At 46.1% G+C, this 17,092-nt stretch overlaps 2 protein-coding genes across 2 annotated transcripts in view; one reads left to right on the top strand and one right to left on the bottom strand.

Moving 5' to 3' along the window:
* The window catches only part of LOC144102418 (sodium-coupled monocarboxylate transporter 2-like), a 639,582-nt gene that overhangs the window by 491,535 nt on the left and 130,955 nt on the right, over positions 1-17,092 (bottom strand). The gene's annotated exons all lie outside the window — the stretch shown is intronic.
* LOC144101513 (sodium-coupled monocarboxylate transporter 1-like) overlaps positions 7,497-17,092 on the top strand; it is a 97,676-nt gene continuing 88,080 nt past the window's right edge. Inside the window, exon 1 of the mRNA XM_077634687.1 lies at positions 7,497-8,056. Coding sequence (XP_077490813.1) covers positions 7,715-8,056 — 342 coding nt within the window. The 5' untranslated portion in view covers positions 7,497-7,714. The remainder of the gene's footprint in view (positions 8,057-17,092) is intronic.

Here is a 17,092-nt window from a genome sequence, read left to right as displayed (position 1 = left end):
ATGGCTTCAGCCAGGGTTAACCACGCTGGAATTCTGCTCCTCATGTCGCGTTGATTGTCACAAAAAAAACGACGTGATAGGGCTGAAGAGCCCACGAAATAGCGGAGCTCAGGTGACGTGTATACTCAGTCGCTCCTAGGTCTCTCCCCCTTTTCCCCGGCGCTATCACCATCTGCCAGGCTCCTGCGGCCGACCTCGACCATTATCACTGGGCCTTCCCGCAGCAGCGGGCTGTCGGCGCCATACTAAACCTATAACGCTATTTCCGGGAGGACGTTCTGTTTGCAGCCAACCCGATGAATTAGCGAAGCCAGGTCATTCTAGCGAAGGACGAATCGGAGGCCAGAGGGCTTCTGGAATTTTAGGAGCCCTCCGGGGAAGCAAGAGACCAGTATGCGGAACTTGCGCTGCCAAGGTGGCACTGCAATTGTTCCATCCCGTGACTCAAAACTGCTTTTGTCAGCCGCTTGGGCCGCTGCAAACGCGAGAACACATTCTGCGCGATTAGATACCCGCGTTTGGCTGACAGCATTCATTGCCTAGCTTCTCTAGGCGTAGCCCAGATAGCTGACGCACGGCACGTGCGCCTTCGACAGAGCGCGGAGGCTCACGCCAATAAGCGCCTGAAGGTGGCGCGGAAGAGTACTAAGAGTACTACCCAAAACGGCTTGCTCTTCTCGCTAGGAAGTGTGTTATGGCGCTGCAATCGGCACCGCAAGCTTCAGCGCAAGTTCCTCATATGCAGTTTATTCTTCCTCATCCTGCTCCTCCACTGGTGCGGATTCGTGACTAATTACTTCTGCTTCAGGACGCAAATTTTAAGTACGAGTGGCGAAGTTCTGTGCATAGACTTTATGGAAAACCTCATGAATTTGAGGACAATTTTCTCAGAGTCGCTTTGAGGCGTTCGGCGGCGTCTGATTGAAAGTACATTGCCCCACTTAGCAACGAAGGCGGCACGAGGCGTCAGGCACGGCCTTGCGCTCTCCTGACCCACGCTCCTCTCCTCTCTGCACCTGTGTACTCTCGAAATTTCCCTTCTCCGCTTCCGGGGGCTGTGACTATATGATTCCCAGGGACCTTCGAAATAAAAGCTAGCGCTCTTACACTATTAAGAATAGCCCTGACGATTTCCGTAAATGCCACCTCTAGCACCGCTTTCATCATTAAAGCAAGTTGGATGCGTCATGCTCACTGGCTTTCAAAGGGTCTTTATTTTGGCATTTGTTTTTTTTTATTTCATAAGTGATGTCTACTTGAAGCATTCGCATAAAGTAGACATCTGTGCTCTACAGCGATCGCTTAGACATTTCTGTAAGCGGCATCCGGTGCCATGATCGGTATTGACATTCTGGCACATTTTCAGAAAACTACAATGATATACATACTCAACTATCTTTTTGCTTTTTGTAAATAAGTAAACTCCACTGCGGCTGCTCTCCATCCTAAAAGTTTAAAGACCGTTGTCCTGAATGACGCCCTGACAGAGTAGAATACTGCAGTTACTGCTGCCGAATATGACATGGCCATCAGTGCAAAAACATTGTGTGAAATTTTTGGCCATCGACTACAACTTCACACGGTAGGATGTAACTTAAGGTATAGCTTTCTTCGAAAGGTTATCAGTTAGTTTTCAGAAAAGGTCGCTGTTTTGTGATCACTGCGCAATTTTCAAATAAGAGGGTTTAATTATTTTGCAGAACATAATGGCCTCGTTACCGCACGTCGTCAGGTGTGCTTGTAACACCAGTAGGTCTATACAACCGCTGAAGTGTAAGTAATAAGGCCTTGTGCCATGCTAGCAGGCGCTTAGAAAATGGCGGGCAATAGCGAGGTACCGGATACTATTTAATATTCATTCTCTAGACTTGTCATGTCAAATACAGGAAAAAGTACTCTCCCATTGACTCCAATCACTACTCCTGCCAAGCAGGGTAGCTGCAAACTGTCCTATAGCAGCAAACATGCGATTATCAATTAACCATCTGATCTTCCATCGCGTCCTACATTTACCTTTTACTGCAGTCCGCTTCGTTACCGCTATAAACCACCGGTTAGCTCGCCTCTGCACCGCATGCCCAACTTAGCTTCCTTAGCGCCTTAAAGCATTTTTTTGTGGCTATTGGAGTTATTCTGGTTTCAGTGCGAATATGAAGCGAATCACTGCACTTACTCAATGGTGTACCGCACCACCTCAGACAATCATCGTCGTATCCGGTACACTTCACTGTTGCTAAGAGAACTGCCAGCACGCCCCAGGGCACGCTCACCACCACACGTTTGGCAAGCGGAGACCCAGTTGGAAACAGCAACATGCCGCAACTGTCGCTCTTACTTCGACTCCCTGGTTAAAAGATGTTGGAGCTCTTTCTGGTCTTTACGTCTTCGCGCTGCCTTAATTCGCAGCACTACGTTCCTAACCGCACGTTAGGAGGCCTGGGAATACTTTTGGGAAAGATGGAGACTTCGATCGTTCGAGCACCTCAGGAGTGTAAACCTAGTTTCGTTACAGACAAATAACCCAAGGGCGAACCCGCAGTTCAGCGAGCGATGGTTTGAGCAGCTGCTTCGAAACATTTGTGCCCACGGACCTCTCTGGGATTACCGACCTCTCGTTGTTTGCGATAGGGACGGGTGCAACTATTTCCCGCTTGGGGGCGTTGCATGCACACATAAATGAACAACCAGAGCGATAGCGCGAATTATTGATATCCTTGCTGACCTCAATAGCACGTCATTCATTTCAGCGGCATGTGTACTGCAAATAACCGCGAAATGACCATCTTTGGGAGAAATCTTCTCTCGAAATCTTCGCGTTTAAATCACGATTCTGGATTTGGTGGTGAGGGTCTAGTGGTGGGCACGCTGTCTGCGCGTGCTTGGACCGAGCAGGCCACCACGTTGTTGCAGCTGTCATCTGGCATGTGATCAATACTTGTAGCGGTGAAAGTCTCTGCCTTTAGCATAAGATGTTGTCGGTTGCGTCGCAAAACACTCCTGTCTTCGGTGGCAACCTGGAACGACCTTGGTTGGGCCGTTGTATTGAGAACTGTAGCTTTTCTTGACCAAAAAAGCCAACGTTGTCTTTAGAACCATAAACTGCTTAAAAAATTCGCCTCCTTTATGCGACAGAACGGCCCTCAAGCGCTCTACACAAACGTCCTGACGACTGTAAGCCCACAACTGTGATACTAGAACCTCATAGCTGGTTTTTCACACTGCTACAGCCCCCATCTTTTTCGCAGCGCTAATCCGCGTTCTCGAGACAAGATTTTGTTTAGCGGGGCAGTCATTCGCCGAGCCCTGCAGATTTCTTCCGCGCAAGCGATGGTCAGCTTGTTATCCTTCAAAAGCTTTGGTCTACCTCTACCATTACTTGTTCCGAAAAAGTCAAGTACGAAGGCTGCCATACTGCCGAAGTTGCAGGAACAAAATATCTTCCTGGTCTCTCTGAAAAACGGTCCCACCGCCTTCCCGAGCGCTTGGGGGCGTTTCCAAAACAGGTGGCGCTCATGAAGTTCATCACAGTGCGCTGCGCAGTCTGTAGGTAACTTGGCTGTGACAGGTGCATAATTTTCCTGGCTCTCTTCGTCACTAAACGGGAATTTGTATGCTTGGAAAGGCATAGTGAAGACAGGATCATGTACGCCGAAGACTATGATCGCCAACAGGGTGCTTCGCAGCTGGCTTATCTGCATGTGAATCACAACATGAGTCTGTATTTTGAAGCATATAGTAAACATTCACTGAAATTGTTTCTGCAAGACCAGGTGGCTTTTAGAAGTAAAATCGAGGCAGTTTGTCGATGACAGCGTATATATAAAATTTATTATCTATTCAGTTGCGAGGAAAACATCGGGTCAGATAATAGTCGTCTAATTAGAACGCATGTGTCTTGCCTAACCTAAGAAAGGAAACGCCAAATAGAAACGCGACAAAAACGCGTAAAAATCCAAAAATGTGAAAGCATGCTGTCGCTGAAGTGCTCTCGCTCCAATCACGGCGTTGGCAGCAAAACCAGTTTTGGGGACCTGTCAGTTTCCTCGAGAAACACTAACGCCTGTGCATCGCTGTCCTCTCTCAAGGAAAGCACTAACTATAGACCACCTAGTGATCTTTAATATAGGCAAACCAAGACCATATTCTAGAATTACACATAGTTACTCACATATCATTTGGTTTATTTCGTTCCAATTATTGATTTCTTTCTTACGACCTCTTCCGCAGCTCCCATTGCGCAAAAGAAAGCAGTGATCAAAAATACAGCAGTGAATTCGAAACAAGTTCCGAAAGTACAAAGACGAAAAGAGTGAAGACCGTAGAAAAAAGTCTTGCCTCCTTCGAATTATAAGAAAGTCTCGCAGAAATAACTTGAAAGGGCAAATACCTAAATTCAGCTCTTCAGCGCGAACAATATCGTACGGAAAGTGATTCTGCTGAGCGGTTGTCGGCGCAATTAAGGCTTTAAAATCAACATTTTTTGTATGTGGTGCATGCGTGTAACTAAACAGTCTTATACGGAAAGAACAGTAACATGTATGTGAAAACCAGCACTGGTCTAAAAAATTAGCTGCGGTTCAACTATTGCTGAAACTGATTCGAGAGCGAAAGCTGTGCACGATGTATCGGGTAAGTCGACGCGGTTTCGCCTCTAACGTTGAGTGCGTTCCGCACACTGAATAGGCAACGTGCCCACCCTGCCAGGTGGCGGTTAAATTAATGCTCGATCGCGAGAGGTTGGTCACCCAAAGAATTGAATTGAATCGGCTGCTGGCGAAAGGAAATAGCGCAGTATCTGTCTCACATATCGGCGGACACCTGAACCGCACCATTAGGGAAGGGATAAAAGAGGGACTGAGAGAAGAAAGCAAGAAGTGACGTTGTGGAGGGCTCCGGAACAATTTCGACCACCTGGGGATCTTTAATGTGCACTGACATCGCACACCACACGGGCGCCTTTGCGTTTCGCCTCCATAGAAACACAGCCGCCGCGGTCGGGTTCGAACCCGAGTACTCCGGATCAGTAGCCAAGCGCCCTAACCACTGATACACAGCGGCGGATACCCAATGAACGCTGCGGCTTATTGCTGCAGTGGCGCGTGTCTGCCACAACGTTGTCAGCGCTAATGCATGCAGCCCCATCTCTCCGTCGCGAAAATCGCGCAGGTCCTGATAATAATAATTGGTTTTTCGGGAAAGGAAATGGCGCAGCATCTGTCTCATATATCGTTGGACACCTGAACCACGCCGTAAGGGAAGAGATAAAGGAGGGAGTGAAAGAAGAAAGGAAGAAGAGGTGCCTTAGTGGAGGGCTCCGGAATAATTTCAACCACCTGGGAATCTTCAACGTGCACTGACATCGCACAGCACACGGGCGCCTTACCGTTTTTCCTCCATAAAAACTAAGCCGCAGGTCCTGAGTTTCGCAATTTTTTCCGCACTCAAAAATTATGAGCTGATTTCTGAGGAAAGGAAATGACGCTGTAGCTTTCTCTTATATATCGATGGACATAATAATAATAATTGGTTTTGGGGAAAAGGAAATGGCGCAGTATCTGTCCAATATATCGTTGGACACCTGAACTGCACCGTAAGGGAAGGGACAAGGGAGGGAGTGAAAGCAGAAAGGAAGAAGGAGGTGCCGTAGTGGAGGGCTCCGGAATAATTTCGACCACCTGGGGATCTTTAACGTGCACTGACATCGCACAGCACACGGGCGCCTTAGCGTTTTTCCTCCATAAAAACGCAGCCGCCGCGGTCGGGTTCGAACCCGGGAACTCCGGATCAGTAGTCGAGAGCCTTAACCACTGAGCCACCACGGCGGGTCGAACCACGTCTTAGGGCTCATTCACACTTGAGAGCCGCAGAGGTCGCGCGACCAGCAGTCGCCTGCGACTACACCGAAGTTCGACAACACCGATGTTCACACTTGGAAAGGCGACCTGCGGGTCACCTTCTCGTTTGAAATGAGAACTCTTGGGAATGACGCCGTTCGCGCGCTTTCGAGAGTTTCGTCTGCTTTGGCCGCGTCTCCTGCGCTCGCGCTTGGCACTCGAAAGTGCTCTGGTCACTCGATATTAGCAATTGGCTGCGACGACCTGAGTGCAGAGGAGGATATAGCGGCAATATGCACCGCGGCCGTACAAGCGGCCTGCCAGCCAGCCTGAATGCCGGCCGCTAGCATCAGAAAAATGCGCTAGTATGTTGTTTGTTCGCGTTCATACCATGCTCTGGGAAGTCGAAATTCAAAAATGAATCAGTTTTGAAGGTCGTGGGCCAATTCCGAGCTGCTGGATACAAGCAAATTTCTTCTCATAGCCGCTTTGCTGCTGTTGCCCAAAGCGGCTCGATCGCCTGGCGTCTGTTTCTCCGCTCCTGAAGGCGTCGCGGAAATCGAGCATATTTTTATATTATCATGAGACGGGGTTCACAATAAATCCGTTGCGAAAGTAGCATCTTGGTTACAGCGCTGGTCAGTTCCGAAACGCCCTCAGCTGCGGCATCGATGTGAAACCGGCTAGGCTTAGTGACGAATACGGCAGCTCGGCGCACCCGCGAGCGGCGTCGTTGCCGAAAGGTCGGATCGCTCGCCGATTGGTTCAGCGGTTTGCGACTCGCAGTCGCGAGGCTGCAAAATCGAGCAGCGAGCGACCGGTCCGCGACTGTCGCTTTTTGACCAACGCGACCGTCAAGTGTGAATGGGCCCTTAAGAGAATAGATAAAGGAGGGAGTGAAAGAAGAAAGGAAGGAAGAGGGGCCGTAGTGGTGGTATCCGGAATAATTTTGTCCACCTGGGGATCTTTAACGTGCACTGACATCGCACAGCACACGGGCGCCTTAGCGTTTCGCCTCCATCGACACGCGGCCGCCGCGGTCGGGTTCGTACCCGGGAAGTCCGGATCAGTAGCCGAGCACCGTAACCACTGAGCCACCACGGAGGGTCATTTTCATTTTAAAATTGGTTTTTTAAGAAAGGAAATGGTGCAGTAACTGTCTCAAATATATCGGTGGACACCCGAAACGCGCCGTAAGGTGTTTGACCTCTGGCTCACTGGAAGGTCAAAACCGTAAGCACCGCGAAATCGCTACGAGGTAGCGTAGTGAAGCTTTCGCCTCAATAATGCACATGGCGAATTTCATTGAAAACACGGAGGATTGTGTTTTTCTGCGCCATAAAAGAGAAGGTTATCACACGTTAGCTTTCCTCCTTTGGTACTGCTTCTACCGTTGCAGTTTAATAGAATAAAACTCGTGGAGGAATTTTCAACCGTTTCCAGAGGTGTCAGGTCAGATTTGCCCGGGATACCATATGGCTGCAGCGTATAACGATTTCGAACCAATGTTTTTTTCTTTAAAGAGCCCGCCGGAAAAGGATGCTTTATAAAAAAACTTGTGCGCACATAGCCAAACATCCGGCACCTGCTGCGCCATAAATGGGGACCCCAACATTTTATTGGCTGTGTTTTTATTGCGAACGGGGCGCAAGGCATCTCACATGTGCGGATAATGTTGTAGCCGCAAATGAGGACGGGCAGTTGCAGCTGTAGATTTCGTAGAGTTTACAGAATTCAAAATCAGATTTTCGAACCTGGCGGACGGTTGTCTTCCGAGTGTTAATCGATCGCTTACGGGCGCAACACGCTGAAGCAGTTTAGATACTGGAACCGGAGAAGTAATTTCAGGCGGTCGTTCATATCTGATGTGACAGACCAGGATGGTGCGGGTTCTGGAATATGCCCTCTTTGGCGTCCTTGCAACAGGAAACCTTCTCTTCGGCTTGTATCACTCGTTCAGGAAGAACGTTTCTCCTTCAGGAGGCTCCGCCACTAAGTCGGAGGTATTCCTCGGAAGCCGTGCTCTCAGGATGCTCCCACTGGCAGCGTCGTCGGTGGCATCCCTCTACTCTTCAACGGGACTCATCGGGTTTCCTGCACACTACTACGCTTACGGATGGCACGTTATTTGGTGCGGCGTGACACCCTTGCTGTTCTTTCCTCTGGCTACACACCTTTTTGTGCCGCTGCTGTACAACCTTCGGGTTACTTCAATATTCGAGGTGAGTCCAATACACGAAGTTGTCTTCTCAGCTTTGCCATTCAATTCATGCCTAATAAAAACAAGAACATTATCTCTGATTCATTTGAGACGGGAACATCCATCGCGTTGTCTTAACGTAAGCATCATCAATGAGCGTCATCGCTTTTGTTTTTATTTTAGCTGTAACGACCATGACAATACTGTCATCCTTCCCCAGCGCAGGGCAGGACTGTGTGTAGTAATCGTTCTCCCTACTGATGTCAACAGGTGACCACGAAAGTTCTATTTTTACCTCCACAATTACCTAGTCACGTGCCCCAGTGAAGAACACTTTGAACAAAACTGGACTGTAGGAAACTTGCAGCAATGTATCTCCTAACAATATCGTGTTTGTCGTTTATTATGCTGGCCATCCCTTGCATGCCATACCAAACATACTTTATTTAGCTCTCAGTGTAGTAACAACGCCACAAATGTAGTCACCATATAAGTGCTTTGTTTGACAATGTGCTAGTTAAAAATCAGGATGACGGGGTTTCTAAATGAAACGGATCGTTTGGAACCAAGTTATGAGCATCAGTATCCAGAGTGCGCATAGCGTGTTTTCTTGCGAGTGGGAAAAAAATTAGCGACCTTCATTCCTTAACAATGGAAATGTGGCAACATTTAGGCTCTCCGTTTTGCCATCTGCGTGGTCAATCTCATGTCTTCTCTGGGATTAGATCTTGTACCCTTCGCCATCACTATTTGATGTAGACACAAACATAATGTAATTCTGATGTCTTTCCTGCGATACAATCTTGTACTATTCGCCATCACTATTTCATGTAGACACAAACACAAAGAATCACTTTAAAAAGACAGCGACATGTGGCATCCTTATTCCTGAACTCGAGCAAACAGACGCTCCGCGTCCCTCCGCCGCAAAGATACGATGCTTGCGCGCCAAGAACCATTAGATGATATAAGGTAGTGCTTGGAGGTCTGGTAGCACCGCGCCAAAAGCTTGTGGTTTCCATCTTCGTTCGGTCGAGCTCGTCGAGCTCGCGCGTCGCTTGCTATGCGTACTTGGTTGACACCAGTGCAGCTGTCATGAATCTCGCGAGCGGAATTTCAAAAGCCACGCTTCATCCACTGCACTACTTCCACTGCTAATCTTTTAAAAATGTAGGTCCTTTCAGGCAACGCCAGCATGCTCCTACCGCGTCCTCAGCTTCGCTTGAAGTTTGCACTTACCATGGCAAGAACCAGCACTGAGAAGTGGGTTTAAAAGTCAAACTCTGTACCATTGTTGTTTTAATGCACGCATTAGACCTCTGGCTCAAGCGTCCCGCATTACCATAATAATAATAATAATAATAATAATAATAATAATAATAATAATAATAATAATAATAATAATAATAATAATAATAATAATAATTGGTTTTGGGGGAACAGAAATGGCGAAGTATCTGCCTCATATATCGTTGGACACCTGAACCGAGACGTAAGGGAAGGGATAAAGGAGGGAGTGAAAGGCGAAAGGAAGAAAGAGGTGCCACAGTGGAGGAATCAGGAATCATTTCGACCACCTGGGGATTTTTAACGTGCACTGACATCGCACAGCACACGGGTGCCTTAGCGTTTTCCCTCAATAAAAACGCAGCCGCCGCGGTAGGGTAGCGAGCGGTTATCTTTAGCTGAGTGCACAGGTGTTTTAACCAACCACTGTGGCAAGCCAAACTATCGTGCGCGCTGACCCTAACAGCGGTGTTCAATGCACTATAATCAAAAAAGACCTTCGGCCAGCTACGCAATGCCATTGCTTTAACTGCAATGTGCAATGCATATGTCACCTTTTCAGAGCACGGCGCCGTTGCTAGTGTTAATTCAACGAGGCATACGCCTCGTTGAATAAACACGCAGTTGAGAGAAAGGCGCAGTTGGAGTGTATATTGCGCTGTTAGCAGTCAGTATTAACAAGAAGAATTTATACGCATATATAAGAAAAAAAGGTAAACAAAGGTGAAGATATCCGTTTTGTCGCTGCGGATATCGATTGCAGGAATCTTGAAAAAATAAAACGTTCAAACCTCCCGTTTATCAACAGTGTGTCTTACATTACAAAGGCCCATTAACGCGCATAACATACGGGTGCATTCTGAACTAAGAGCAGTGCAGCACAAAATCCAGGGACAGAAGGTGAAGACACAACGCCAGTCCTGTTGTTTGAGTCTTCCCCTTCTGTACCTGTTTTTGGCGCTGCAGTTCTCTTAGTTAAGATGAACCATCGACTAAACCCCAACAAGATTTTGACGGGTGCGATCACACGACATTAGAGGAACACAGCGCGCGGGACCTTGCAACACCTCAACGGTCGAGATAGCTTTCTAGCCCTTCTAAAAGTAATTGATCATGAGAAAAAGCTCAGCAGAATAAGGAGAAAACCAAGCAGTAATCGCATATGATTCTTTGAGTGCACTTAGCTCGCCGTGGAATGAGCGATCGAGGTTTTTAGATGGAGTGCACTGAGTGCCCATGGCCGCGATCTGCCGGCAAATTAATGGATGCGCTTCTTCGCGGCTAGTCTACAGGCTTGACCACAACAAACAAGCCTAGGCCGGCTGAAAAAATTTGCCTTCTCTATTACGCTGTTCAAGTTGGCGTCGATATATATATATATATATATATATATTGACGCCAGACCTTAATTCGCTGTCAGAAAGTTAGTAAATGCTTGAAATCGGCTTCAAATTTTGTCCAAGAAGAACAAGGACCCTGATCTGCATCTTAATTGAAACGCAAATCAGTTATAAAGTTTTGTGAAAAATGAGCGCAGAAAGCGAATGCTACGCACTGGTTGCCGTGCTGACACATGTTACGTCACGTGGCATTTGGTTCTCTGAAACCTCGGCACAAAGTAAAAAAAACAATAAGCGAGAAGCTAAAACGAACCTGGTTCCCGCACGGATCGTAGCGCCCTCGCAGAGTGCACAGCGTAGCGCAGCAATGCATCGGCATTCCACACTTCAAGAGAAACGCAGCCGTTTCAATCCAACGCTGGACAGCGGTTTCATTTTATCTACCGAACCAACATGGCGGGCCATAGGGGAAGAAAGAGACGCAAGCGCCAGGGCCAAGTTAATTCAGATATAGGTTTCATTAACATACAAGGTGGCAGGAATTGACTAAAATGGGAGGAAATAGAAGAACAGTTAAGACAGGAGGAATTAATGGTATATGGTTTAGCGGAAACACATCTTAGAGACATGGAGCAACCACCCTGTAACCCAGACTACGCTTGGGAATATTGCAATAGAACAGAGGGCAGCAGAAAGGGAGGTGGAATTGGGGCATTCATTCATAAAAGTATGAATTTTCAAAGGGTTAGACTGGGATGCAGGGAACATTTATGGCTAAAAGAAACAGTGGCAGGCAAGCAAACACTCCTTGGCTTTGTATACCTGTGGACAGGGGTTAATGCCAAAGAGGAAAACAGGAAAATGTTAGAATGTATTGCAAGCGACATAGATGAGCTAGGAGTACAGGGCGAGATAATTATATTAGGCGACATGAATGCACACATAGAAGACCTGGATGGGTACATGGATTCGACAGGAAGCATGCTGCAGGACATGTGTGACAGGCATGATTTAGTTGTATGCAACAGCACCGAGAAGTGTGAAGGGCTCATAACATGGGAGGCGGGGAGTCTGCACTCGACGATAGATTATGCACTAATGTCACAGAGGATGTATAACAGATTAGGGGTAATGAGCATAGATGAAGATGGTTCCAGAAGTCTAGGTAGTGACCACAAGCGTATCAAGTTGAGCTTCAGAAGAAAAAGAAATGTAGGACTGAATCAAGATAAACAATCAGGGGGAAATTTTTACTCAGAAAAGCAAATGGAAGTAGCAGCCAAACAAATCGAGAAAGAATTTTTTTAGGATAGTGAAACAGAATGGACTTATACCAAATTAACTCGATTACTGGAGCTACAGCTAGCTAAGGTGCGAGTAAAGCTAAAAGGGAAAAGATGCAAACCCAAGAGTTGGTGGGATGAGGAGGTCAAGAGGGCAATAGAAAAGCGCAAGGAATCATCCAGAGAACACAGATATTCCAAGAAGAGGGGGGAACCAAAACCCGAAGTAGACAGAAAATGGGATACCTTCATAAAGTGCAGAAGGGACGCATCCTATTTGATTAATGAGAAAATTAGAAGAAAGGGTGCCCAATGGATGTCAAAAGTAAACAAAAAGGATTGAAAAGCAGCCCAAAAATTCTGGAAACATCTAAATGCAATGAGTAATAAAACTAGGCCAGAACAAAGGTTTATTGTTACAGATGAGGGTATTCGACTAGAAGGGGATGAAGCAATAAAACACATAGGAACAAGGATGACGGAAAAATTTTCAGCAAAGCACGTGGTACATAATTTATCGAAGGAGGATATACCGGTTACAGCAATAGCTTCACTTGAGCAAGGAGAGTGGGAAAGGGCAGAGAAGAAGGTTCCTAGTGGCACATCAACAGGACCAGATGGTATCCCGATTATGTTGATAAAGAAGTTAGGACCAAAATCCAAGCAAACATTAATACAGGTAGTGAACAAAATGATAGTGGATGAGAAAGTTCCCGATGAATGGCGATTAAGTAGAATGAACATGATATATAAGGGAAAGGGGAACAAAGCAGACGTAAGTAACTATCGCCCCATAACAGTGACATCTGTGGTTTACAGGGTGGTGATGCAAATTATAAAGGATAGACTGCAGGCTTGGGTGGAGAACGAGGGGGTGTTAGGGGAACTACAGAATGGGTTCCGGAAACAAAGTAGGTTGGAGGACAATCTATTTTCAGTGACACAGTGTATAGAAATTGCGGAAAAGGAACATAGGCCCTTATTGCTAGCATTTCTGGATATTAGGGGAGCCTATGACAACGTTACTCAGGAGCATTTGTGGGACATATTGGGCACATTGGATGTGGAAAATGGAGTAATTAATCTTTTAAAAGATATATATAGAGGTAACAGAGTGCTCATAAAATGGGAAAAAAATGTATCAGGGCCTGTAGAGATACAGCAGGGGCTTAGAAAAGGATGTCCTCTGTCCCCTTTGTTGTTCATGTTGTACCTGCAAGGTTTGGAGGCGAAGCTAGAGGGGAGCGGACTAGGTTTCAACCTATCTTTTTTCAAGCCAGGGGAATTGATTAAACAGACATTACCGGGACTAATATATGCGGACGATATAGTGATAATGGCTGACAACAAGGAAGACCTGCAGAAGTTGTTAGACATATGCAGTACAGAGGGAGATAGATTACGCTTCAAGTATAGTAAGGAAAAATCTGCAGTCATGACATTTAATGAAGAGGGCGGCGACCATAGAATACAGGAGTTCGTCCTAAAAGTAGTGAATGAGTACAAGTATCTTGGGGTGTGGATAAATAACAGTGTTGAGTATCTGACAGAGCATGAAAAATATGTAATGAATAAAGCTAGTAGGAATGCAGCTGTCATGAAAAATAGGGCACTGTGGAATTACAATAGGTATGAGGTGGTAAGAGGGATCTGGAAAGGGGTGATGGTCCCTAGCCTGACCTTCGGGAATGCCGTCCTGTGTATGAGGCCAGATGTTCAAGCAAGGCTGGAAATTAGGCAACGGGGAGTAGGGAGGTTAGCTTTGGGAGCACATGGCAATACACCAAATCAGGGGGTACAGGGTTATATGGGATGGGCGTCTATCGAGAGCAGAGAGGCTAGCAGTAAGATAGCATTTGAGGAACGATTGAGAAGGATGGAGGAAAAGCGGTGGGCTAGGAAAGTTTTCAGATACCTCTATATAAAGAATGTTGACACGAAATGGAGAAAGCGAACTAGAAAATTGACAAGCAAATATCTGGACAGCAGTAAGGGGGCAAATCAGCAATTATCGGTTAAGAAAAAGGTTAAAGGAACAGAGAGAGCTTTGTGGAAAACAGGGATGCTGACGAAATCGGCACTAGAAACATACCGGACCTTTAAACAGGAAATTGTCAAAGAAAATATCTATGATAATTGTAGGGGAAGTTCTTTGTTGTTTGAGGCCAGGATTGGAGTTTTGCGGATTAAGACGTATAGAGTCAGGTACCAGGAGACAGACACTTTGTGCATTGCGTGCGGAGAGGAGGAGGAAACAGCTGAACACTTGATACTTTTCTGTAAACGGCTTCACCCTACAGTGGAAGGCAGCGGGGCTGACTTACCCAAGGCATTGGGGTTTAGGGATAGTGAAGGGAAAGTGGATTTTAAGAGGTTAGAAGTAACCAAGCGAAGGTTATCTGATTGGTGGCTAAAAGCAAGACAGGAGTAAAATTTCACAAGACATGGCTAGGTAGCTTGAGCCAACGCCCGTTGTAAAGGGTTCAGCCGTATCCATCCATCCATCCATCCATCCATCCATCCATCCATCCATCCATCCATCCATCCATCCATCCATCCATCCATCCATCCATCCATCCATCCATCCATCCATCCATCCATCCATTCATCCATCCATCCATCCATCCATCCATCCATCCATCCATCCATCCATCCATCCATCCATCCATCCATCCATCCATCCATCCATCCATCCATCCATCCATCCATCCATCCATCCATCCATCCATCCATCCATCCATCCATCCATCCATCCATCCATCCATCCATCCATCCATCCATCCATCCATCCATCCATCCATCCATCCATCCATCCATCCATCCATCCATCCATCCATCCATCCATCCATCCATCCATCCATCCATCCATCCATCCATCCATCCATCCATCCATCCATCCATCCATCCATCCATCCATCCATCCATCCATCCATCCATCCATCCATCCATCCATCCATCCATCCATCCATCCATCCATCCATCCATCCATCCATCCATCCATCCATCCATCCATCCATCCATCCATCCATCCATCCATCCATCCATCCATCCATCCATCCATCCATCCATCCATCCATCCATCCATCCATCCATCCATCCATCCATCCATCGTCTATTGAAAGCAAAGTTCGCTGCCATTTTAAAATCACGCCAACTTTCCCCGCCGACCGGTTTAAACCAGACTTTCCCGCGCCTTTCACATCGCGCCACCATTTCGCATGAAAACCCCACCCACCATGCCAACTTAATTCATTTCAGGTGGCCCAACTGTCGAACTTTGGTAGGTGGCCCAACCGCCAGATTTCGGTGGTTGCCAAAGTGCCAAATTATGGGAGAGGACCAGCTACTAACTTTTGGTTGTGGGCCTACTGCCAGATGTTCGGGCTCAGCTAACTGCTAACTTTCCTGATGGGTCAGCTGCCAGATTTTGGCGGCGGCTGAACTGCCATACGTTGTAGGTGGTCCATCTAGCAAATTTTGGGAGTGGACTGACTGTTAAGTTTTGGGGGTGGTCCCACTGCCAGATTTGGTGAACAGACCAACTGCCCAATTTTTGTAGGGGACCAACAACAATATTTTGCGGGTCTGACAAGTGGAACCTCTTTTTTGAGCTGTGCCGACTCTCCAATTGTGGGGCTGCTCCAAGTGAAAAATTTTTCGAGGGTGGGTCAACTATGTTGGTTTAGCGGTGAGCCAAGAGCGAAACTTTGGGAGCGGGTCAAATGCAAAATCTTGAGGATGGGCCAACCGACAGATTTTATAGCTGAGCCTGGTGCCAAATTTTCGGAGTCTGCAAAACATTGGCGCGGACTAAATGCGAAATTTTGTGGGTGGGCCAACTGGCAATTTTTCAGGAGGTGGATAAACTGCCAAATCTTGGAGTCCTTTGGACTTTATAGTTTGACGGTGCTTTCTGCCAACTGACAAAGTTCCGGAGTCTTTTCGAATTCCAAAACTAAAGGTGCTCTCTGATTGCTTCCTGTGGGTTAACATGACCTTGGTGACGTCATTTCCCAGTTGATCAATCATGGAAGTTTTTAGTGAAAAACCAGATGGATTTGAAAGACGGTACCCTCAACGCGATCGCATCAATAAGTTTTCGTAACGAAACAATATTCATAACAGAAGTTCATGTAAAAGTTTACCCTTTGTATAATGAGTAGTGCTAGAATACAAGAAAATTATTCATTCCTCTGAGATGCAAGGCCGGAGCATATCAAATTACGCAGTGATTGGTAAGCTGGCCTCAAGTTTTTATTGATTTTGCGAAATTGTTGCAAGCAGTGACGCAGAAAACGAAAGAATTCATATTAGTAGGAGCATGCAGACTGGAAAAACATTGATATTACGCTTTCGAAAATGGCATATTTGTTGAGATTTAGGAAAAGAAATGTTAAGTTCCAGAATTTGAAGAATCTTGCAAGGAAAAATTGGCAGTTTTATTAACTCTAGTTTTAAGCATTATGCCAATCTATCCACCATCAGTTGGTAGCTTTATGTACCAAATATCTAGCCTTGATTTCGTACGCTCAAGAAAGTCTCACTCTGCCTCAACTTAAATCAAAACAAAATCCCATCCATCATTTCAAGTCCATAACCCTATATATATACATGCATCGGTCTACTTTGCATGTTCAAATCTGTGCAACGTCTTTTGCTTGTATGTTCTAATCCAATTTTGTATTACTTCATTCGTTCATGTTATAACGAGCCCCAAGAATATACATTTTTCGTATTTTTACTTTTACCTTTTTTTCTTTGTTACTTTTTTTTTAGGGGGGTAACAAGTTGTCCCTGCCTTCACTACTTAATATGTGCATAATTTCTCTTCAGTTCTCTTAGTTGTAAATATCACTCCTATTGTTTCTGTTGTGCTGCTGACTGCCCCTGAAATGTAAACGAGGTGTAGGGTTTGCCAAGAAGCATTAGAGCTTCTTTTTCCCTCACCTCGTTGTCATATTGTGCAATGTATTTCATGTACAAAAAAAACAGCAAACTTCTAGTTTGACAGCATTTTTGTTTTGTTTTTTAAAGCGTCGCGCTTTCGCGAAGCATGGCAATCTAAAAGTTTTCGTCACTTTATTTGCAAAAACAAGTTTTTGCTATATTTGCTTTGGCCTTATGTTTCTCAATAAAAAAAACTTATCG

This window comes from Amblyomma americanum, chromosome 8, assembly GCF_052857255.1.
Source record: "Amblyomma americanum isolate KBUSLIRL-KWMA chromosome 8, ASM5285725v1, whole genome shotgun sequence".
Taxonomy (NCBI): domain Eukaryota; kingdom Metazoa; phylum Arthropoda; class Arachnida; order Ixodida; family Ixodidae; genus Amblyomma; species Amblyomma americanum.
This window is presented reverse-complemented; position numbering and strand designations above follow the sequence as displayed.